The 23,842-nt window shown below is 35.7% G+C and overlaps 1 protein-coding gene across 11 annotated transcripts in view; it reads right to left on the bottom strand.

Annotated features, from left to right (window-relative positions):
• The window catches only part of ITSN1 (intersectin 1), a 203,890-nt gene that overhangs the window by 117,218 nt on the left and 62,830 nt on the right, over positions 1-23,842 (bottom strand). For all 11 annotated transcript variants that reach the window (XR_014022935.1, XR_014022936.1, XR_014022937.1 and 8 more), the window contains exons 5-8: positions 16,200-16,357; positions 8,190-8,369; positions 6,166-6,262; positions 2,680-2,780 (exon numbers count right to left, since the gene is read on the bottom strand). Coding sequence is in view for 7 of the 11 variants with exons in the window: in XM_081301087.1 (XP_081157213.1) it covers positions 2,680-2,780; positions 6,166-6,262; positions 8,190-8,369; positions 16,200-16,357 (536 nt within the window). In the remaining 4 variants the exon portion in view is untranslated. The remainder of the gene's footprint in view (positions 1-2,679; positions 2,781-6,165; positions 6,263-8,189; positions 8,370-16,199; positions 16,358-23,842) is intronic.

Below are 23,842 nucleotides of genomic sequence, written 5' to 3'. Positions count from 1 at the left end.
GGAAACCTAGATACATAATAGGGTACCAGTTTTAGAATATAGACTGATATTATGGGGATTAACAGAAATCTCAAGTTCACAAACCCAACTGTGGGCATCCATGTTTGGATAGGGAAGTCTGAATATCAGGAGAGAGAAAATTACATGGAATTAATGCTTTATGTCCAATATTGACAAGAGTTTTGCTTTCCTAATTAATAAGCAAAACCAACCAAACAAACAAACAAACAAAAAACAAATGGAATGGTCACCTTCATAATAAGACACCTCTTTGAGAAGAAAGGCTAGAATGAATAAGATTATGAGAATTCTACAGCTTCTTACATAACCTTAATTCAAGAATGACCATTTTATAAGTTCTAAGAATAATAAAATACTCATCAAATTGTGAGAGAAGAAAGGGGCATACACCTAATAATGTATGTCAGTTAAATTGATCAGGTAATTCATGGGGTAAACAACACTACTACTGGATTAGCTTCCATTCCCAAGGTAAACTAGTTCATATCACAAGATCAGAAGTTCTCACTTTTTTCTGCTGGAACCAATCAATGACATACATTCTCATGCCCACAACATGCTCATACAGATGTAGCCATGATCTGATGGCATTCAAAGTAAGTAGGTGAAAATAAAACACAATGGTAATTAGAAATCCCATTAAAAACTGATAGGACATTAACAATGGGCTCTTGCTATAGGAGTAGCAGAGATCAGATAAGTAACAGGTTATGTATAATTCTTGGGGAGCCAATAATGAAATATTATTATATGTGAATATAAGGTAGTAAAAGTGATACTACAAAGATAATCTAGATTCTCCTCTAATTTATATAAAACAAAATAATCTACAACCCCTATACCTTTATTGTATTCATCTAGAATGCCCCAATTCCAAGGTTGAGAACTACTGCACTAGATTAAGAAGTTATGATTGTGTATCTTCATAAAGATGCTTGTTAATTCTTTCTTGTCTTTTTAAAAATATTTTTCTTTTGTTTTTGATAGTTTTGGATTTGTTATTAGTGCCTTTAAACAAGAACACACACACACACACACACACACAAGAAAAAAGAACAGATTAGAATGTCAAATTACATATTTCACTTAGGCCTCTTCATATACTAGGGCTTTGGTTCAACTTTCTTGATATTTCTCTTAAGTTAAATGAATAACTGCTTTTAGGATTCTGAGTTCATACAATATTTTCATAGTTGCAAATAAGACCATGACCTTTGTGTTTCAACCATCAACAAATCATCTCTGCTTGCACCAACAGCTTGGTTTAGTCCAACACATATTCTGGACAAATAACTCAAAAGTATATAAAGTTAAAACAAACTAAATTTATTTTATTTATTGCCATTTATGATAATAAATGTTTCTACCAGATATGACTATATGAAAGTCTGATTCAAAAATCAAATTTGCACCTTAAACTCTTGCTGGAATGAAGTAGTAACAAGCTTACAGATAAGCAAGAACAAAACCTGCTTTCTTTCCAGTACATTTCAAACCTTACTTTCTGCCTTAGGTAATTAAAAATTCTAAATACAAGTGCCTGGGTCATTATTGTTGGGATATATACACTTCAATTAAAAAAAAACACATTTTGTCAAGAAAGAATTTCAAAATCAGTGTCACATTTGAATACTGTTTTCATTAAATCACAGCAAACAACAGCACTGTTTTGAAAAAATATTTTCAGACTTAATGGCAATGTAGTTCTGGGTATGTGTAGAGAACTGGTGTCAAACACACTGTAAAAGAGGGCTTAAAACTGTACTAGTGAATGTCCCTGCAGTGTCTGCCTAAGCTATACTGGCTTTTCATACTATCTACATAAACCTGTCAGTCACTACTTCAGCAGAGGTGAGCACGGCACCCAGAGTATTTGTGTGTATTCACTATTTGTCCCTTTAGATAAATACATGCTGAAGTGAGATAGCTAAGATCGTTTGTGGGGAAAGGTTTTAAGATTAGAGCAAAGCCCTTCAAAGTTTCAGCCAACCCTTCAAAGTCTCTATTTTGTTTTACTAATGTTATGTTTCTCTATACAAAAAGTTAATTATTTTTAAGTATTTAACCCTTCCTGAAAAGATTTCAGATGGTACCCTAAAATTCTTCTCCACTCTTTCTATGTGGAAACAGTATCATCATAATTTTTAAAAATCTACTGGAATCATATAAATTACTCTGGTCTTTAACAGATGAAGAAATAAGATCCAAAGAGGTGAGACCCAGTGAAACCATGGCAAACCGTGTTCCTTAAGAGGTTATTTTCCATGTTACACACAGATTCAAACTCTGGCCTGGAGAGTGAACATCATGAAGAACATTTGCAAAGCTAGACTTCAGAACCTAAAGCTAGTTTTTGTTCATAGCACTGTTACTTTATTAGTGTCCTGGTTTGCATATTAGTGGCTTTCAATGTGCAGGAGCATACCTGGTCTATGTTCTACTCTACCAAGAAGCACACTGGGACAAAGGTCAGAGGATTAGAAGACTACTGATGGAGTTATCAGTATTTGCAAACACAAGATAACACAGACAACAAAAACACTACTTAGAAATAAGCAAACAAAGAAAGACATTTGGAAAATACCTTTGACCCAATATCTAGAAACAATCTGCATTTAGAACAAAGATCATATTTCACTAATCTTTATTTGTAAATACCTGTTAAGTGTCCACTCATAGTTTTGTCATGACTATTGAATAACTGCCTGTATTTCAATCTCGATGACTGAGGAACAGCCCATTCTGCTGCTGGAGGGACACTACCAGGAAAAAAGGAAGGAGAAAAAGATGATTAACCAGAAGGAAAAGACTGCTGACGGTCTTTAGAAACAGTAAACTTACAACTTTCTCTAGATTTACAACTTGAACAGTATTGCCCTTTTTCCCTTCCCCCAATCCCTGCCATGTGTGTTTGTGTGTGTGTTTGTGTGTGTATGTGTTTGTTTTTCTGAGGGTTGAACAAAAAACTAAAAATATACACATAACAATTTTTAAAAATAGGTAAGTTCATTATTTTTTCCAGAAATGGAAAACCTAAAAGATCAAGTGACTATTTCATGTTACATATATAACTTAATAATATCAAGGTTCTACATAAGTATGAGAAATCTTAGAACAGAGGCAAAATAACACACATTTTTGTGTCTAGAAAACATTTCCTTTAGTTAAAAAAAAAAAAAAACACTCCCAACAAATAAGTGCCTCTAAAGGTATTAATTCTCCAAAACATTCAATTTTCTATACACTAAAATATGGGACCTACTTCTTTTTCTTTTCTTGCGGGGAAGGGGTAATACTAGGATTGGACCCAGGGGCACTTAACAAGTGAGCTAAGCCTTCAGCCCTTTTTATGTTTTTAATAGTTTAAGACAGGGCATTACTAAGTTGCTGAGGTTGTGATCCTCCTGCCTCAGCTTCCCAAGTTGTTGGGATTACAGGTATGCACCCTCATACCCTGCATAGAACCCACTTCTTAATGAAATAAAATTATTTCATGATAAAAAGTTTAAATTTCCACCAAGTAGAGAATCTTCCAAAAAACATTTCCAAGACCATGACAAATCAGCAGAACAGTGATGGACAGCGCTCATCTTTCTTAAATGCCATCCAGCAGTGACCTCTTTCTGCCAATGTGCTACAACCCTGACCTGAAGAAACCACTGCTAACAGCCAATTTGGGTCTAGACATCCCTGGCGATTTGCTCCTCAGCTACCATGGCCCAAGCAAGGATCACATTGGTATCAATAGTTTGTTAAAAGTCTAATGTCTAAATCAAGTGATTCATTCACAGATGTTCAGCTGTCACATATGCAACTTCTTTTCATTCCAATAAAAATACCTATATCTCTCATGGAAAGGTAAAATTTTAACCTCTTAACCATGATTTATATGTATTATCAATGCACTTATACTTACTGTATATAGTTCAGAAAGCACAGAAAGTAGTTCCCAAACACTTGAAAAGTATTAAGCTCACCTTTTTAATTTTTATGAACTTCTTAATAAAAAACACTTACCGTGATCTATTCTGCTGTGAATACTTGGGCAACAACTCTCTCATTTTAACTAATATTTTGCTGATTCCAACTCCTGCTTGTTTGTCAAAAAGCTAGCTTGCTCCTGCACCCTAGAGATATAGGGTGCTATGCACAGAAGTTGTCCCAGATTACACTTATCATGTCATGGTTCTCTGTCTAATTCCTGAGAATCTAAATAGACTAAAAACTAACTCATTAATATATTACCTAAAAGTTGGATACTACATTATAAAACTCTGCTGAAAGTTTATATTATTGAAAAGATGAATATTAACATAAAAAGTTCAGTTATCTTAATAGTATTGATTTTTGTTAATAATGAATAACATTCATTCTAAATTGTTACAAATCAATTTTAAGGCAGATTTCAAAATCCCTTGTGGAAAGTTAGAAAAAATATAAAAGCTTCAGCATCATATAGGAGAAAAAAATTAACAATATGGAACTACGGTCATGTGATACGAGTTTAAGCCTCAGCTCTACCTTTACTCAACTGCAAATTATAGGAAAGGAACATAACTTCTTTGGGTTGTTTGCCTCCTCATTCACAATCCTGAGACAATACCTATGCACAGGTAGTTGTGGGTTGAATGGGATTAATAAGGTGCCTGGCAAAAAAAAGTTCAATAAATGTTCAATCATTCAAAGGCTAGCAACTTAAATGAAATGGATCACAAATACTTGTACACCACAATAAACTGAAGATTTTATAGAAAATTTGCAGTTTAGAAAAACTGAGTACAACTCAGCACTGACACTTAACAAGTTAATAATCTTGGGCAAGTCACTCAATGTCTCTGACCTGGTCCCCAAACTAAAACAGAGAAAATAATAGAGTCATCTTATGGAGATGAGTCAGTTATTGTGCACAGCTTTTGGCACAGTGCTTTTCACTGGATGGGTCTTTCTCACTTTCCTTTTTTTTTTTTTTTTAGTTAGTGCTAGGGTATGGATTTTCTTTAAATCATATTTTTTAAGGGAATGCATTATTGAATTATATTCAACATATTATTCTCTTTAAAGAGGAAAACTGACCTGATTAAATTAAGATATAATTTTAATGAAAGGCTGCAATTACCTTAATTTACATCCTCCTTCATTCCAAGAGTTTTAAGACTACTTACAATAAAAATTTTCAACTTAATGTATCAGTATACACAGGGGAAAAAACTAGGAGAAAACAAAAATATAATATAATAAAAATATAATAAATAAATACAATAGAGCTGGGCACACTGGCACATGCCTGTAATCCCAGAGGCTTGGTAGGCCAAGTCAGGAGGACCACGAGTTCAAAGCCAGTCTCAGAAACTTAGCAAGGACATAAAACACTCAGCAAGACCCTGTCTCTAAATAAAATGTGAAAAAGAGCTGGGGATGTAGCTCAGAGGTTAAGTACCCTTGTGTTCAATCCCTGGTACCAATAAATAAATAAAATACAAAATCAGTTTGGCCAAAATATAAGTAATAAGATCATATGAGTTTTTCAAAAATTGAGCCACACTTTTGATTAATGTGAACTGTCCATTAATTTGAATAATTCATTTTAGTAAAAATTGGCCTTTAAGAGGGTTTTACTAATAAGCCACACAGACTCCATGAGATTATCTGAGACAGAATGAAAAATAATATAAACCCATGGCTCCAATCTTCATATATAATTTTTATACACTTTTAAGTGACTAATAAGAAACAGTTAATTTATTTTTCCCTTACCTAGAATGCTATTTTACTATGTTTAAAAATGTCTGTTACTTTTTTTTTTTTTGTACTAGGTATTGAACCTAGGACCTCCTTACCCATGCTAGGCAGTGCTCTGCCACTGCCATTGACCTGCACCCCCCCCCCCGTTACCTTTTTGTTATCCCCTTTAAAAAGCCAAAAACAACAACAAAAACACATAAAACCTTCCAAGAAATGGCATGTTTTTGATTTCTGTCATCCCTGCAACAAAGAAATGATAAAATCTAGTGACATTATCAAGAATTTTTAAATTATTATTAACATACAATAAAAATGAAAGAAGATAATAAAGAGGGTTCATTTTCTTTTATAATCAGATAATGGTTTTAAACCAAACTTATCATTAAAAACAAGCAAGCTTACCTGGCCACATCAAATGACTGCGCCTTCTGTAATTTAGTGCTTAACTGTGATCCTGGACCAGATCTACTGAAGGAAGAACTCTTTGGCAATGTGGCTGCTATAAAAATAAATGTTGAATGATTTTAATTCTACAAAGATAAGAAACTTTCCCCTATGACAAAATATTAAAATGCACAGATATAAAACCTAAGGCAGCCAGGCAGGGTGGTATACTCCTGTAAGGAGGACTGCACAAGTTCAAAGCCAGCTTCAGGAACTTAATGAGGCCCTCAACAACTTAGCAAGACTTTTTGTCTCAAAATAAAAAATAAAAAGGGCTGGGGATATAGCTCAGTGATAAAAACCCCTAGGTTTAATCCCCAGTGCCAAAAAATAAAAAAGAAGGAAAACTTAAAGCAGAAACAACTCCTCCTTGCTTTCCAATAGAACTTGGACTCAAAAGAGTTCTATTTCCCTCTTAGTCTCTGTCCTCTTGCCAAAATGCTTCTAGATTTACTGTTCTACTGAGAATTACTTTACTGAGCAGTAATGCTGACATCCATAAAGTTTTCCATTTCATTGAGCTTTTAGTACCACATGTTATTAGATCCGTTCCAATAGTTAAAAATGTAACAGCTTAAATATATAAGGTGGCATTTGGGAGGCAGTGGGAGTTGCCAGGGATCAAACCCAGCACTTTATCACTGAGCTTCATTCCAGCCCTTTTCATTTTGAGAAAGGGTCTTGCTTGGCACCTTGCTAAATTGCTGAGGTGGCATCGAACTTGTGAACCTCCTGCCTCAGTCTCTCAAATTGCTGGGATTACAAATGTGTGCCACTGCACCCAAAAAGATGGCATTTTCTCAACTGCACTAAAGGAGCTTAAGTATCAGTTCCAGATGTCAGAGCCAAGAAGTCAGTCTGCCAAGTCTTGGCCAGATAATATGTGATACTAGGGAGGGACAGCTTTTGTATCTGATTATTCTCATTTGACCTGATTAGTTTTGTATCAGACTAAAAACACCCTTAGCCTTAGTCACATTCCCCTACCCTTGCCTGCTGGTTGATCTACCATTAGCCCAAAAGAAAACAAGACTCAGAGCCTGTGGATTCACCATTACTACTAAAAAAGGAACTGCATGCACTTTCTCGGCTCCTATCACATCTGAAGGCATGATCATATATAAACAATGGACTATAAAGGACAAAAAAATCTAAGTCCAAAGAGTGTTGTTAGATTCTTTGGCTATAACTCAGAGACACAACCCAACAAATATAATAAATCCAGGGTGTGTCAGACATAGAAATAATGTTTCAAATATAATACTAAAGTCCATGCTGTTATCACTGTTGAATTTACCAGACATATCCAAAGTGTTAAATTTTTTTTTCATATTGATATGAACCATTAAGATTTGTTAGACTATGACTAACTATATAGTTCATGCTTTCTTTTAGGAAAAGACTTTGAATAAAGTCTCAAATTGAATTAACTAATGAGGAATTTTGAAATCCTCTCCTTCAATTAAGCAAATATGTAATACCATGTGCTTAATATGCTTAGTCATTTAAATGACTTCCTTCTCTTTTCTGCCTGATTAATTCCACCTCCTCAAAAAATCAAGCAATGTTCAATTTTCCCCAGCACATAACTTAATTCCTAGGAGATGGCTTGCTTATTAGCAATTCACAGTAGCTATAGAAAAGTAGTAACTGATACATGAAAATAAAAAATGATCAAAAACACTGTTCAACTTCAGCTGCTCTTATTAAGCCCTTGAAGAGAAATTATGCTCTTGACTTTCACCACCAAGTTTACTTTTGTTCACAGAGATCGACAATTCCATTCCCTTGTCCTCTCCCTACCATAAAATATGCTGCTTAATATGTTGAAAAAAATGAAAAATTAAGTGGAAAAAAAAAGATTTTACTTTGGAACAAAATACCATTTAAATGTGATAAGAAAGTAAAAAAAGATTTAACAAGAATAAATATCAAAATAAAAGCTGTGGAAATTCAGCCTATGGTTTTGGCAGGTCACATACCAGGATGAGCAAATGCAGGCAGAGGCTGTATGACAGGGGGAGCCCCGTTAGCTAGGGGAGGCACTGCTGTTGGAGGAACAGAAGATACTAAGGGTGGAGACATTCCAACAACTGGGATGGATCCCATTGGCACTGGAGCAACAGCAGTAAGCGGTGGCATGCTGGCGATACCTCCTATACCTACAAAGAAAACATTCCCAAGGAAATTCACAGTCACATTTCAATATTCGGAAACAATTAACACTATAGTGCTTGAAGAAGAAAACCACTTTCAAGCTGTAATATATTCCCATGTAAAATATGGGGATGTAGCTCAGTGGGAAAGTGCTTGCCTAGCACACAAGAGGCTCTGGATTTGATCCCCAGAACCCCAGGTTCACATCAAAAGAACAAGACTCAGGGTGGGGATATAGCTCAGTTGGTAGAGTGCTCGCCTAGCATGCACAAGTCCCTTATTACAATCCCCCAGGCTCACCTCCCCCCCCACCCTGCAAAAAAGAACAAGATCCAAATTAAAGAGGGATGAATCAAGACAAGGACCAAGAATCTTAACTTCAATTAACAAAGTAAATTCATAACTTCAAAATGACATTTAAAAACAAACAACAACAACAATTTCTAAATTGGTTCTCATAGGAAAATGCTAGGTAATCAATTTATTACTTTGAAAACTAGTAAGGAAAGGGGAATTAAAAAAAAAAATCAACCATTTAACCTGTCTTTTCTATACATATTACACCTTGGGGTAAGCAAATATTTGATGGAAAGAAGTATTTTCATAAATAGATAAATAAAGGAAGAAGTGTTAGAATTAAAATAAATGTTTCCTTTCTTTTGTTGTTTCATTTCTTCCTCAACTTCAATACCGTTTGTCCCACAGGGCCCTTTTGCGTACCCTGTGTTCAGGCACATAGCTTGTGGGTTGGTGAGGAATTTGCAATGGGCTTGGGTCCACCCTTATCACAAGCACACACGTGCACAGCCTCAACTAAGAATACCGTTCCCTGATCACAACTTTAGGCCAACAGAGATACTGGTTATTATCAGCCCATCTGCTGCCAAGATCATGTCTTCTATTGACGAGGCTGCTGGGCACAGGCATCACACTCACCCCCAAGGCAAAGTGAGTCCCAATAGCAAGCCTGCCAGCACTCACAACCTGCCCCATCCTGGCAGAATCCCCATGTTAACCAAGCTGAGAGGTTGAGGAGCAGGTACATGCTCAGCAAAGACTGCCACGCTTCCAGAGTTCCCTCTGCTCATACCTGAATCTTAGCAGTTTTTAAAGCATAAACGATTCTCAGAGAGTTATATACCTTTGGTTTATTTGGAGAGCACTTACAAGGTTTTGTCAATTTTTCCCATTTACATTAGCACTTGGGGGAAGAATCTGCTGCTCTCATCCTGTTCTGGTCAAAAATCCCAATGCTGAAATGTCTGTTAAGTTTATTTTAATCTAGAGGCCCCTCTCCATCCCTTTTCTTAACAATTTAACTGTGAAAGACCCAAACCATGTAACCTGTAGCATTTCCCTACCTGAATTGTATTGATTCAAATCCTCACAATACATTTCAAAATGTACCTCTGTTTTCTGCATTTCCTACAAATAGGCAGCTAAATCCAATGACTGCATAAGACTTTGTCAAGTCTATTGGAAGCACATGACATATATTGTCTTTTTGTGATCTGACAGTCACTGATGCTTGATGTCTGTACTTATGATTCATCCATAAGGAGTTGCAAAATAGTGATGTTCTAGTTCTACCAACTCTCAGTTGGAATACTTTTATAAAGAGGTACTTCTAATGAGGATCTATTGGTTGGCTATTCAGTTATACAAATCATATAGGAAAAGCAAAGTAAATGCTTGATTCCTTATTTTCAAGATAATAAATTTGAGTCTCTTAAAGTGGTTATTCTTTTAAAATATGTATCTCATCACTGTGTCACAAATTTAAACATATTTACTGAGTTTTAATCCATGGCACTTATTATCACTTATTATTAATAAAGTTCAAAGTGTTCTATCTTTGGCCAATGTTAGCCTCTTCCGAGTGGCTGAAAAGTTCTGATACCACCCTACTGTTCTCTGATACCTTCCTTGCGGATCAGTATTACAAAATAAGTTCCTTCAAGCTCGTCGTGTCCATCTCACACAAGAACTCAGATCAGTCATTTCTCCAGGAACTCAGGTTCCCTTTAATAATAAATAGTATTTCAAGTGTACAATCTGGACTCATTGCTGGTGTTCTAGTGGCCATGGAAAGAAGTGGGAGTGGGCTGGGTTGTGACTCAGTGGTAGAGTGCTCGCCTAGCACACGCAGGGCCCTGGGTTCAATCCTCAGTACCACATAAAAATAAATGAATGGAAATAAAGGTATTGTGTCCAACAACAAATATATATATATATATATATATATATATATATATATATATATATATATATATATATATATGAATGAATGAAGTGGGGAGTGCCCCTTGTTTGAGCAGTTGCTCTCTGCTGCCAGGGTTGACCATTGTTTCCAGTCCTTTTCAATGGATACAGCTTGGCGACAGATGGATGGAGAGATGGGTAAGTGAAGAGATGAACAGAGGTTAGAGAGCATTTCTAATAGATTCCTCAGAAAGGGCTCATGTCAGTATTTCTTAAGTCCTTACGAGTTGATGACAATTTGTCTATACTCTTTCTACTTGAAAGTCAGTTTTCTGGACAAAATCCTTAGCTCATTCTTTCACTAGGAATCCTAAATATGTGATTCCATTTTCTTCTGGTATAAAGAAAGTACTGCTATGGAAAAGTCTGAAGCTGGTCTAATTTTCTTCTTTTAGTAAGTCATGTGCTTTCTTTTTCTACACACCCAAGTAATGTTTTTCTTTTACTAGAATATATCTTAGTGTTGGTCTTTCCAGGTTGATACTCTTAAGCACATGATATTCTTTCAAATACAGTTCTAAATCTTTTATTTTGAGAAAGTTGTCTTGAATTCATTTTACCATTTTTTCAGTTTTTCTGGTTTGGGATCATTTTCATTCTTAAAAACAATAATGACAATGTTTAACGACATTAAAAATCCAGCAGAGAGGAATAAAAACTCTATTCTAGGTTTCACTGAGTAGTATTGTATTAATTACATTCCCTGCCTCAGTCTAAGTAGTCTGTGACTACAGGTGTAAGCCATGGTGTATGGCTGATTGGTAATCTTAAGAGGAAGCTAACCTCAAGGATGCTAAGAAAGAAGACTTTAAAATATCTCAAATTAGTTGGCACCAAAAAGATAACATAAAATCAATCACCAGTTAAAAAAACAAAAATAAAAACAAAAAAATCTAACCACTGAATTGATGAAAGCATCTTTTAATCTTCCAAATTTGGTAAAATCTTTTCTTACATCATAGTTTTCATTTTAAGTGATCCACTAAGCTTTTAAAAAGTCACTTCAAAGATTTTGAGCAACTAATGACCTCTTCTGAACAAAAGATTTTCTAATTATATCATATCTACCCGAGGCTATATTCTGAATGCCATTGACAGCTTCTAGTGCTAAATCTTAATCCTGGAAATTCTCCCATCTCTCCTGCATCACTGATCTTCCCTCTCTATAAAGTGCCAGCACAATTCAGCTGACAGCTCCTCCAGCTGTCTCTTCTGTACAGTTAAGCTCCCTCCCCTTCAGCTAAGCCTTCCTTGGTCCTGACCTCTCCACTGAACTACAAGCTCACTCACAAACTAGTCAGTCATATCCAATCCAAACCACTTTCCTATTCCAGTCTTACTTCACACTCGGAAATAAATCAAACAAGGGGCTCCCCCCAACTTTTTAAAATCTTTTGTTTAGTTTAGATAGACACAATACCATTTATTTATTGATTTATTTATTTATGGCACCAGGGTTGAAACTTAGGGGTGCTTAATCACTGAGCCACATCCCCAACTCTCTTTTGTATTTTATTTAGAGACAGGGTCTTGCTCAGTTGCTTGGGGTCTTGCTAAATTTCTGAGACTAGCTTTGAACTAGCAATCCTTCTGCCTATCTCCTGAGCTGCTGGGATTACAGGCATGTGCCACTGAACCTAGCTATTTATTTATTTTTATGTGGTGCTGAGGCTCAAACCCAGTGCCTCACACATGCTAGGAAAGCACTCTATTGCTGAGCTACAACCCCAGCCCACTCCACCCTTTCTCAAAAGGCTTTTCCTTGGCTACTAGAATACCAGTCTTTTCTACACACTCTGGTCAGTTTCTTTTCCTGGCTACTTCTTTCACTAGAGCTTTCAATGTCATGTCACACCAGGGTTTGGTTCCAGATCATCTGCTCTCCTTTAGCCACACTTCCTCCCTAAGATGTCTAACTCATTCCCAGGGCTTTCAGCCCCATCCACACTCACTCTCCAGAGCTGCCTGATTCCTTCTGTGCTTCAGGCACATGTAGTCACTCTTGACTCCTGAACATCTCAACTTGAAATCTATAGGTTCCTCAAACATGGCTATACCTTTTGATTTCACCCTCAAACCATTCCTCTTCCTGTTCCTTCCATCTCAGTATATGGTTACACCATGCATCCAGTTATTCAAGCTAAAAATCTTAATTCTCATTCCTTGGTTCTATTTCTAATCCATTAATATTTTAATTTCCCTCAAAATATAGAATATAGTAAATCTAATCTGTTGTACACATTACTAACAAACACCCTGATCTAAATCACCATTATCTAGTATGAGCTGGAGACAAACTAGAAATACTAGCAAAGACCAGGTTTTTGAGTCAACTTTGGCAGACTTGATAAAGACTATGTACTTTTAGCTTCTTCTATTCCTTAAGATTTATCTTCTTGAAAACAATTTGATAAGAATATCTATAGAATGATAGCAAGGTGAGGAAAGCCAGGGAGAAGCCAGGGAAGGAGCCATGGGCTGCCTGGCTGAGTGCTGGGTAAAATCCTGATGAGTTCCCGTGGCAGCAGTGGCAGGTTACTTAAGAGACTGTAAGAACCCTGGCAGTAAGGGCAAAAGTTCCTGAAAATAAATCAGCAGTTGAAATCCCTAGAGCAGAATGGAGTAAGAGAAAGCAAAGTAAACCTAAGAATTACTGACCCCAAGTTTAAGGGGAAAAGAGAAATGGGATGCCACTGGTCACTGGATCCTTTTACCACTCTGAAGTTTTTTTCAATAAATCAATAAATACCAGAAGGAGACCAAAAGGAAACCAAGCACCCTTTCGTTGTTCCAGCACATGGGTCTTGACCAAAACTTGCCCACTGGGACCTTCAGGGAATCAGAGCAAAATCAAGTGGATTAAGTGGCCAACTAAAGGCTGTCTTATATACATAAAGGAACAAAATAAATACCTGTCATATGTACTGTTGTTCATATTTGTCTTCTGAGCCTTTACCCAGATGTGGGTTTTCCTTCTTGTGGACCTCTGTCCTACTTGCCTAAAAATCTCCTTCAAACCCACACCTTTCCTCTTAAAAAAAAATTTATATTAGAATATTTATTTATTCTAATTTGTTACGTATGACAGCAGAATGCATTTCAATTCATAACACACATATAGAGCACAACTCTTCATGTCTCTGATTGTACACAAAGTAGAGTCACACTATTTATGTCTACATGTACTTGGGGTAATGATGTCCATCTCATTCCTTTGTCTTTCCTACCCGCATGCTCCCTCCCTTCCCCTCTGCCCTACCGAAAGTTCCTCCATTCCTCCCATGCTCTCCCCTATCCCCATTATGGATCAGCCTCCTCATATCAGAGAAAACACTCAGCATTTGGTTTTGTGGGATTGGCTTACTTCACTTAGTGTAATATTCTCCAATTCCATCCATTTACCTGCAAATGCCATGATTTTATTCTCTTTTAATGCAGAGTAATATTCCATTGTGAAAATATATAACAATTTCTTTACCCTTTCATCTACTGAAGGGCATCTAGGTTGGTTCCACAATTTTAACTATTGTGAATTGTGCTGCTATAAACATTGATATGGCTGCATTACTACAGTATGCTGTTTATAAGTCCTTTGGTTATTAAACTGAGGAATGGAACAGCTGGGTCAAATGGTGGTTCCATTCCAAGTTTTCCAAAGAATCTCCATACTGCTTTCCAGATTGGTTGTAGTCCAACCAGCAATTTGCAGTCCCACCAGCAATGTATGAGTGCGCCTTTCTCCCCATATCCTCCCCAACACTTATTACTGTTTGTATTCTGAATATCTGCCATTCTGACTGAAGTGAGATGAAATCTTACAGTAGTTTTGATTTGAATTTCTCTAATTGCTAGAGATGTTGAATATTTTTTCATATGTTTTTTGATTGCTTGTATATCATATTCGGAGAAGTGTCTGTTCAGGTCCTTGGCCCATTTATTGACTGGGTCATTTGTTTTTTTGTTGTTAAGATTTCTGAGTTCTTTATATACCCTACAGATTAGTGCTCTATCTGATGTGCGTGTGGTAAAAATTTGCTCCCATTCTGTAGGCTCTCTATTCATCTCTCTATTAACATCATTGAGAAGAAGCTTTTTAGTTTGGATCCAACCCATTTATTGATTCTTGATTTTACTTCTTGTGCTATAGGAGTCTTATTAAGGAAGTCCTCTAAAAACTGGAACAAGACAGGGATGCCCTCTTTCACCACTACTATTTAACATAGTTCTTGAAACTCTAGCCAGAGCAATTAGACAGAAAAGAAATTAAAGGGATACCGAAAGGAAAAGAAGAACTAAAATTAGCACTATTTGCCAATGATATGAATCTTCCATATCATTGGCAAATAGCAAATAGTTCTATTTGAAACTAGAAGATCTAAAAAATTCCACCAGAAAACTTCTAGAACTAATAAATGAATTCAGCAAAGTAGCAGGATATAAATCAACAACCATAAATCAATGGCATTTCTGTATATCAGTGACAAATCCTCTCAAAGAGAAACTAGGAAAACTACACCATTTACAATAGCCTCAAAAGAATAAAATACTTGGGAATCAACAAAGAGGTGAAAAACCTCTACAATGAAAATTACAGAACACTAAAGAAAGAAATTAAAGAAGACCTTAGAAGATGGAAAGATCTCCCCTGTTCTTGGATAAGCAGAATTAATATTGTCAAAATGACCACACTACCAAAAGCATTTTACAGATTTAATGTAATTCCAATCAAAATCCCAATGACATTCCTTATAGAAATAGAAAAAGCAATCATGAAATTCATCTGGAAAAAAAAGAGACCCAGAACACCCAAAGCAATCCTTAGCAAGAAGAGCGAAGCAGGTAGCATCACTATTCCAGACCTTAAAATACACTACAGAGCAATAGTAACAAAAAAGGCATGGTATTGGCACCAAAACAGACTTGTACACCAATGGTATAGAATAGAGGACACCGAGACAAACCCACATATAAATAATTATCTTATATTAGACAAAGGAGCCAAAAACGTATATTGGAGAAAGGATAGCCTCTTCAACAAATATGAAAACCGGAAATCCATATGCAACAAAATCAAAGAAATTTCTCTTTTTCAAATACGTTGGCCTGTCTTAGGTATTTCATTGTAATAAAGCAAAATGGACTAATACAATAGCCAAATACCTCAATACTGTGAACCAAAAAATATATTTCTAGATAGCATAATTAAAAGGAATTGTTTATGTTCTAGGAGAAATACATTAATTCTGGGAACAGAAAACCAAAATTAAGTATGTAACAATAGGTAAGGTCAATATGAAAAGCCAGAAGAAGAGAGACGAAGCAACAGCAGACTGCAGGTTTCTGTCCTTCACCCCGCCAGAAATCTGTGCCTTTGCTCTCATAGTGGTGGCTTCATCCTAGAGTTCAGTTGTATACATGGTCCTTCCCCTCAGCACTGTCTTCCTGCAAAGGGCCTTCAGTTATCAGACAGAAAAAACCCCAATAATTTCATCACGTTATAAACTCAAGAGGAGGCAGTATCTATTTTTAAAATACACAATGAAATATAGGAACAAATTCATTTTCAGACTTACCAAATGCTGGTGCACTAGAAATAGCTGGTTGCTGTTTCATCACAGGGGGAAGTGCAGAGGGGAGCTGATATCCTTGAAGCTTCAGTTTGATAAGCTTCATAGCTATGGAAAACTCCACTTGATCCATTCTTCCATCATTATTCATGTCAGCTAGTGCCCTGAAATTGAGCAGCATAGACTCAGAACTACTGTGACCATAAAAGAACCTTCCCAACCCCCACTTGCACTGACAAAAACACAAAATAATTCGGTCCCTTACCATAAGGAGATTAAAGGAAAACAAAACTTGTTTACCACATTATGGGGAAGAACATACAAATACTGACAAAGCTTTCCATGAATACAGAATGTCTTGTACTTTGGTACTCTTTACCTCTATAATATATCATATAGCCTTACCTTAAAGTGGCTTCATTTTGATGAAAATGTCCTAAAATTAGATAGTGGTGATGGTTATAGAACTGTGAATATACTACAAACCACTGAATTATACAGTATAAAAAGGCGAATTTTATTATGTTAACTATGTTGCAATTAAAGCTGGTGGAAAAAAGCATATAGAGCTGGGCACAGTGATGCATGCCCATAATCCCAGCATCTTGGGAGGCTGAGGCAGGAGGACAACAAGTTCAAAGCCAGCTCAGAAACTTAGCAAGGCCCTAAGCAATTTAGCAAACCCTGTCTCAAAATAAAAAAGAGCTGGGAATGTGGCTCAATGGCTATGCACCCCTGTGTTCAATCCCCAGTAACAAAAGAGAGCAAGAACAAACTAGAGACTATTATTTTTCAAGACACTTGGATAAATGACACTAACTCTATGGGGTTCTACAAATTTCCACCTCGGGAGCTGTCATGGTATGGTATACTATCCTTGGCTATATTATGGTACACTATACTAGAATGCTACTATACTTCTAAAGTTTTTAAGTCTTAATAATCAATTTTTCTTTAGAATCCTATTTTGTACACTCAACAAAGAAATTGGGTTTATGAGTATGTTTGCTATTTGAAAATGACACTCAAACATATGTGGTCCAACTTCAACTTGTGTCGAGCTTTTAAAGTAAAGTATTTTCTCTCAAAGAATATTAAACTAAAGAATTTATATTTGCAATTGGAAACTACATTACACAACCATAACCATGCATATTATTGACTTAATGAAAAACAGTCATTTAAATTTCATTTCTTTTAATCCAGATACTATAAATGTGAGAATTAATTATTAAAGTAATCTTATCAAAAATTTTATTTGAAACGTAAGTAGACAGCTAGTCCAATTCAAATGCCATGACTACCATTCTTTTAAATTGAGCAACATCCAAATAATGGCCCCAAAGAAAAAATTAAATTATACAAACGGTACAAATGCTACATGCCTATTGTTCCAGCTGCTCTAAGTCAGAAGTAGAAGGATCAGCCTGAGGTCAGCCTGGACAACTCGGCTATATCCTGCCCCAATATTGGGGGAGAAAAAAGGCTAGGGGGAGCAGAAGTATGGCCTACAACACACAGTAAAAGTGATAAAAATTTTTTAAATTTTTTTCTCCCCCAATATTAATTTTTTCTTTGGGGCCATTATTTGGATGTTGCCCCAACTGGCTACAATTACATTATTTTATTACATTTGTCTTTAAACCAACTACAATTTTATGTGTGATGAGGGCGTATGTGTGTGTGTTGCTATCCCAAGATTCAACCCTAGATATTTGTTCTAAATGAGTATTTAACTTTTCTAGTTATACTTATTAACTAATTCCTCCTTACTGAATTTAAATATGCTTTTGTCATGCACTGAATATTCATATGAAGTAAGGGCCTACTTCTGCATTACCTCTTTTGACCAAACAATCCCAGGTCCACGTGATGGTGATCTGATCACATTAGCTCTTGATTCATTCTGCTATCTTACAAGGCTTTCTCTCTTTTAAAAAATTTTCTCTTGGCTATTCATGGATATTTATTTTGCTAGATTTATATAATTTTTAGAGATATTTCTAAATATATATGTAATAATTTGCCACCCAAGAATATGCTATGTTTCAGTTTCTTCAGTTTTTATTTCCTTTAATAAAATTATCACATGTTCTTCATATGAATAATAAACTTGTATTGATAAATGTAGTCTAAGGAACTTCATAGTTTTTGCCAGAATTTTAAGTGGAATATTTCCCCTACTTCCATTTTTAGGTGCATATTTCAAGCATAAAGAGATTTTATATTTTAAAAATTATTTATGCTATAATTAACTATCTTACAAAATTTCTATGAAATCTTATTTTTTAAATTAAAATTTCATACGTTTAGTAAAATTCCAGTATTTATGCCAACCCTCTTTTATAGATTTTATTCCTACTAAGATTAAATGAATGCCTTCCTGCTTAGTTTTGAGTTTAAATGAAAATAGCTTCAGTATTTTACTGTTTAGAATGATATCTGGTAGTGATTCTGGGAAAACAGTCTGACATATTTAAGTAGCCCCACTTATTAGAAAAGTTGGCTGCATTTTTTATTAAAGGCCTAACCTGCATCTACTGATATGATTACAAGTTTTCTTTTTCCTTTTATCTGTTGACATAAAGACTAACAGTGACAGAATGAATGTCTTGGTTTTGAACCAATCTTATACTATTGGCATAAGTTCAAGTTGGTCAGAGTACATTATTCTTTTCATACATATGGTGAGTTATGATTTTTTATCTATATTCATAACTGAAACTGGCCCTGATATGCTTTATTTTTGTACCATCTTTTAGACATTATAAAGGAAAGTGAGGTAGCTGGGTGCAGTGGTGTAACTGGTATTCCCAGCAACTCAGGAGGCTGAGCCAAGAGGATTACAAGTTCAAGGACAATCTGGGCAACTTATTGAGACCCTGTCTCAAAGTGAAAATAAAAGGGCTGGAGCTGTAGCTCTGTGGTAAAGCACCCTTGAGTTCAATCCCCAGTACTGCAAATAAAATAAAATGAAGAGGAGTTAGGACAATAAAATGAAATGACATTTACTTCCTTTGCTAAATATTTTTTAAAATGTATTTTTATTTAAAAATTATTTTTTTATTTTTAGGTGGATACAATATATTTATTCTATTTTTATGTGGTTCTGAGGATTGAACCCAGTGCCTCATGCATGCTAGGCAAGTCTCTACCTTGAGCCACAACCCCAGCCCCTGCTAAATATTTTTTAAAAGATAATCATCTATTTCAATTTTTTTTGGGGGGGTGAGTTATTAATGAAATAAACATTAGCATACAAACTTTAGTATTTATTTTTAAATAAATTAAATCAAGCAGATGCATCCCCTATTTCCCACATTGAGATCTCAGAAAAATGTATTTTCTTATTAAAAAAAAAAAAAGGAAATATCTAACATGGGATAATGAGTGGGTTAGGAGAGAAGAGATTTCTAGTAATGGCTTAATTAGAATAATTTGGGGTTTCAAAAATCTTTCCTACCACAGTGCCTTCATGGGCAAGAAACAGCAGTTTGTAATCCTCAGATTCTAGGGATTATGTTTACACACCTACCATAATTCCAATATTTAGTTGGCAGCCTTGTGGTTCTCATAATTGTTTTTCACAATTAGCAAAACATAATTGTTAAGACTCCTTGATAATAAATAGAAAACTCAAAAGAAATTTATGGCAGTACAGTTATTCTTACAAAGCTCAGCTTTCCTCCCTTCCTTCCCCTTCTTCCAGTACACTGGGATAGGGTTGGCATTTTATCTCTCAAGGCTCCTTTGCAAAAACTTCAGCACTGCTATACTTTTCATCTCCCATTTAATAGTTATTTCTCCAGTTAACTTGTTTTTACTAATTCTCCCAAAGACTAACTAAGGTCTACCAATACTGAAATTAAATTCACAAAACTTCCAAAATAAAAATATTTGATAAAAAGAGTAAATAACTGTCATACATGACTCTTGAAACAAACCTACTGTGAATACAGTGTTTAGCCTGATATTAACAGTTGTACACAACAATAAGTAGGATTGATTATGTCGGATACCAATAATTGATTTGTACCTCTAAACCATACATCACTCTTATATAGTGTCCAGGGGGAAAGTGCTATAACTTCAAATGGAAGGAAAACTATGTAAGCGTTTACTCTTCGACCCAGCAATTGCATACCTAGAAATTTACTCTGAAGATACATTTCCAGAAAAACAAAACATAGATATATAAGCTCATTCATTGCTGCATTATCTGTAATTGCAAAATATTGGAAATAACCTAAATGCACAAGCATAAAACACTGGTTGAATAAATTATAGTACATCCTCCACAATGAGTACTATGGAAATTGAAAATGAGAAAGATCTCCATGGAAATGATATGAACAGTTTACAGGATATGCTATTAAGTGTGAAAAGCAAATAACAAAAAAGCATTTCTAGGTTATCTTTAATGTAAGAAAAAAAAGGAAATAATATAAATATATTCACATATACATTACACATATTGGGCCTGTTTTACACACACACACACACACACACACACACACACAAACACACACAAACACACACACAATCCTAATAAAATCAGTGGGAGAAGGGAATGAAGGAACAGAAAAGCAAGAAAATGAATAGCCTACTCTGATATATCTCTTTGCACACTCTTGGCTTTTAGAACCTTGGTAATGCATTATGTATTCAAAAAGTAACAAGAGAAGGGACACCTAAGAGTATTTTAAGTAAACAACATATTAACATAACCTCATAGGAATGAGAAAGAAAAGTGAACCCAAGTAACTTGTCAATATAATACTTTATTATGTTCATATTTTAAAAATAGAAAGAAATACAAAGCAGTCTTGAACTCTACTTAAAGATTTGTTGTTTGTACTACATGAGTATGGCAATTTGGAAAGTCCTTTGCATATATTATAGGATTAAGGAAAGAGGCCAGACTTCCTACACCATCTCATGTACCACCACAGAGCAGGAGAAGTCTCTTCCACACAGACTTGTCACAGGCTACTTATCTCCTAGGTGGTGCCTATCAAGCTAAAATTTAAGGCTAAGCAATAATGTATATTAACCCATCTTAGTCATTTATTCATTCAAAAAGCTTCTATGAATGGGGTGGCTACAAAGGTCTAGGCACTATGAAGAAACTGGAGTTTAAATGGTGAAAAAAATAGAAAGTTCCCTCCTCTCACAGAGTTTATACTTTGATGTAAGCAGGCAGTAAACAAGAGAACAAATCAGATTAGTCTTCATGGTGATCACTTTTATTAAGTAATGGGAAAGACAAGAAGGGAGAGAGGAACAGGTAAACATAGGGAACCACTTTAGACTAGTTGGTCGGGGAACACCTCTCTGGATGGTGACAAACTGAAGCCTAAATGGTAACAGAACTGGATTAAAGAATAAGAGATACCAAGTGCAATGATCCTGAAGTAAGGAGAAATCTGTCGCAATTAAAAATAGAAAGTCAGGGTTGGGGATGTGGCTCAAGCAGTAACGTGCTCGCCTGGCATGCCCAGGGCGCTGGGTTCGATCCTCAGCACCACATAAAATAAAATAAAGATATTGTGTCCACCGAAAACTGAAAAATAAATATTAAAAAAAATTCTCTCTCTCTTTTCTCTATCTTTAAAAAATAAAAATGAAAAAAGAAGGTCAGTTCCTGGAGAACAGGAATCAAGGAAGAAAAAGCCAGAATTCTATTAGCATTTGTAGCCTTGGTAATGACTGGATCTCATTCTCAATGGAGAGCTGTAATTGGATTTACTTCTTAAAAAGGATTATTGGAGAATGGAATCTCAAAGGGCAAGTGTGAAAGAGAATCCAGCCTAGGTGCTCTATCAGTGGACCCAGGTGAGATGACAGCAGCAAAGAGAGATAGAAGTGGTCAGACTGGGGTTAAAGTCTACCAATGAAGTCAGAACACGCTGATGAACTGATATGCAGGATGAAAGAGGAACCAGGTATGGCTCCCATGTTAAGGTTTCGGCATCTGGATGATGACTCTCAATGGCATGAACTGCTATGGTGAAGAGTAGAGAGCAAGGGGTGAGAGAGATGAGATTAAGAGTCAAGAGTAACTTTCCTAATCCCTAAGAGATGAGTTTAGCAAACTGATCTTGATGGGTGCCGAAACCCATGACATGAAAGTATCCTATAAATTCTATGGCATTTACCCTGCCCCACCCCCATTCTCAAACCAGATCACTAGCCTGTATAATCATTGGCCCTTATGCATCTGGATCCCACCTTTTCTCTCATGGCCCATTTCCATGTGGCACTCCTCCTTCCCCTTCATTTCTCTCCATTTCATACGAACCTATTATCTCAGATTTCTAAGTCCTCACCCAACCTCTTTGCCCATACTTCTTTTTCTTTCCTATACCTCTGGTTCTTGTCTATCTGTTCTACTTTCTCCCCTTCCTGTACATCCTAGGTCAAGGCTGAAATAATTCTAAGCATTTCAGTTGCCAAAATGACATTTGCCAGTTTCCTTCCAGTTCCTTATTAGTAAGGTAATTTCTAGGAAGATGTGTCATCTTTGGACACTGTTATAATTTGGCAATACACACAATGACCAAACCCCATGTTCTGAGAATTCAGGTTTCTATAATTTTCAGAAGAAATCAGGTTACAGAGATAAGAAGTCCTCAAAATATGAATGTTTTACAGTTTAACATTGAGAAGCTAACTGGAATGTAGTTTCCATATGGTAACAAAACATTATAAAGGCTTCTAACACATACTGCTCATCAATCTATACCCCTCATGTATTTGAAACAAGTACAGAGCAAGGAAAGGTTTCTGGAGCTGTGGGGGAGGGCCACATTAACAGTTCTCAATTCTCAATGCAAAATTCTGTTATTCCCCAGGGAATGACACAGGGACTGCCTAAAACTTCAGAGTCCTTCCCATCCCTCTCTACCAAAAGAAACAAGGCCAACTCTGGAACCCTCCCAGGAAAACCACATAAGAATAAGATTAGTATAAAGGGGTGTTTTGCTCGAGCAGCTATTATTATCTATAATTTTTAAAACTTAGTCTTAAAGAAGTCAAGTTATATCCAAGGTTTAGAAACTAAATAAGTATAAGAATCAGGGTTGGAAGACAGGTCTTGTTCCATTGCCTCAGCACATCTTTAGTTCAGAAATTTCATATTACTTTTCAAAGATATTTCTTTTGGAACCAAATGCCAAATGTTTTCTCTGATATGGGGATGCTGATCCATAGGGGATGGGGGGGACAAGGGAGGAATGGAGGAACTTTACATAGGGCAAAGGGGAGGGCGGGGAAGGGTGTGGGTAGGCGGACAGGAAAGATGTGGAATGAGATGGATATCATTACCCCAAGTACATGTATGAAGACACAAATGGTGTGACTCTACTTTGTGTACAACTGGGACAAGAAAAATTGTGCTCTGTATGTATACTATGAATTGAAATGCATTCTGCTGACATATATAATAAATCAGAATTTTAAAAAAGTTTTTAAAAGTTTTAAAAAGTTAAAAAAATATATTTCTTTTGGGAACAGATTCCTACTGATATTATTTTTTTTCTTTTTCCTAACAAGAGCTATTAATAAAAGTAAAAAAAAAAAAAAAAAAGTCAACACAAATTTATTTAGCAGAACGGCAGAAAAAAAAAACGGCCAAAATAATTAGGAAA

Source organism: Spermophilus citellus, assembly GCF_964194105.1.
Source record: "Spermophilus citellus genome assembly, chromosome: 7".
In the NCBI taxonomy this organism is placed as follows: Eukaryota; Metazoa; Chordata; class Mammalia; order Rodentia; family Sciuridae; genus Spermophilus; species Spermophilus citellus.
This window is presented reverse-complemented; position numbering and strand designations above follow the sequence as displayed.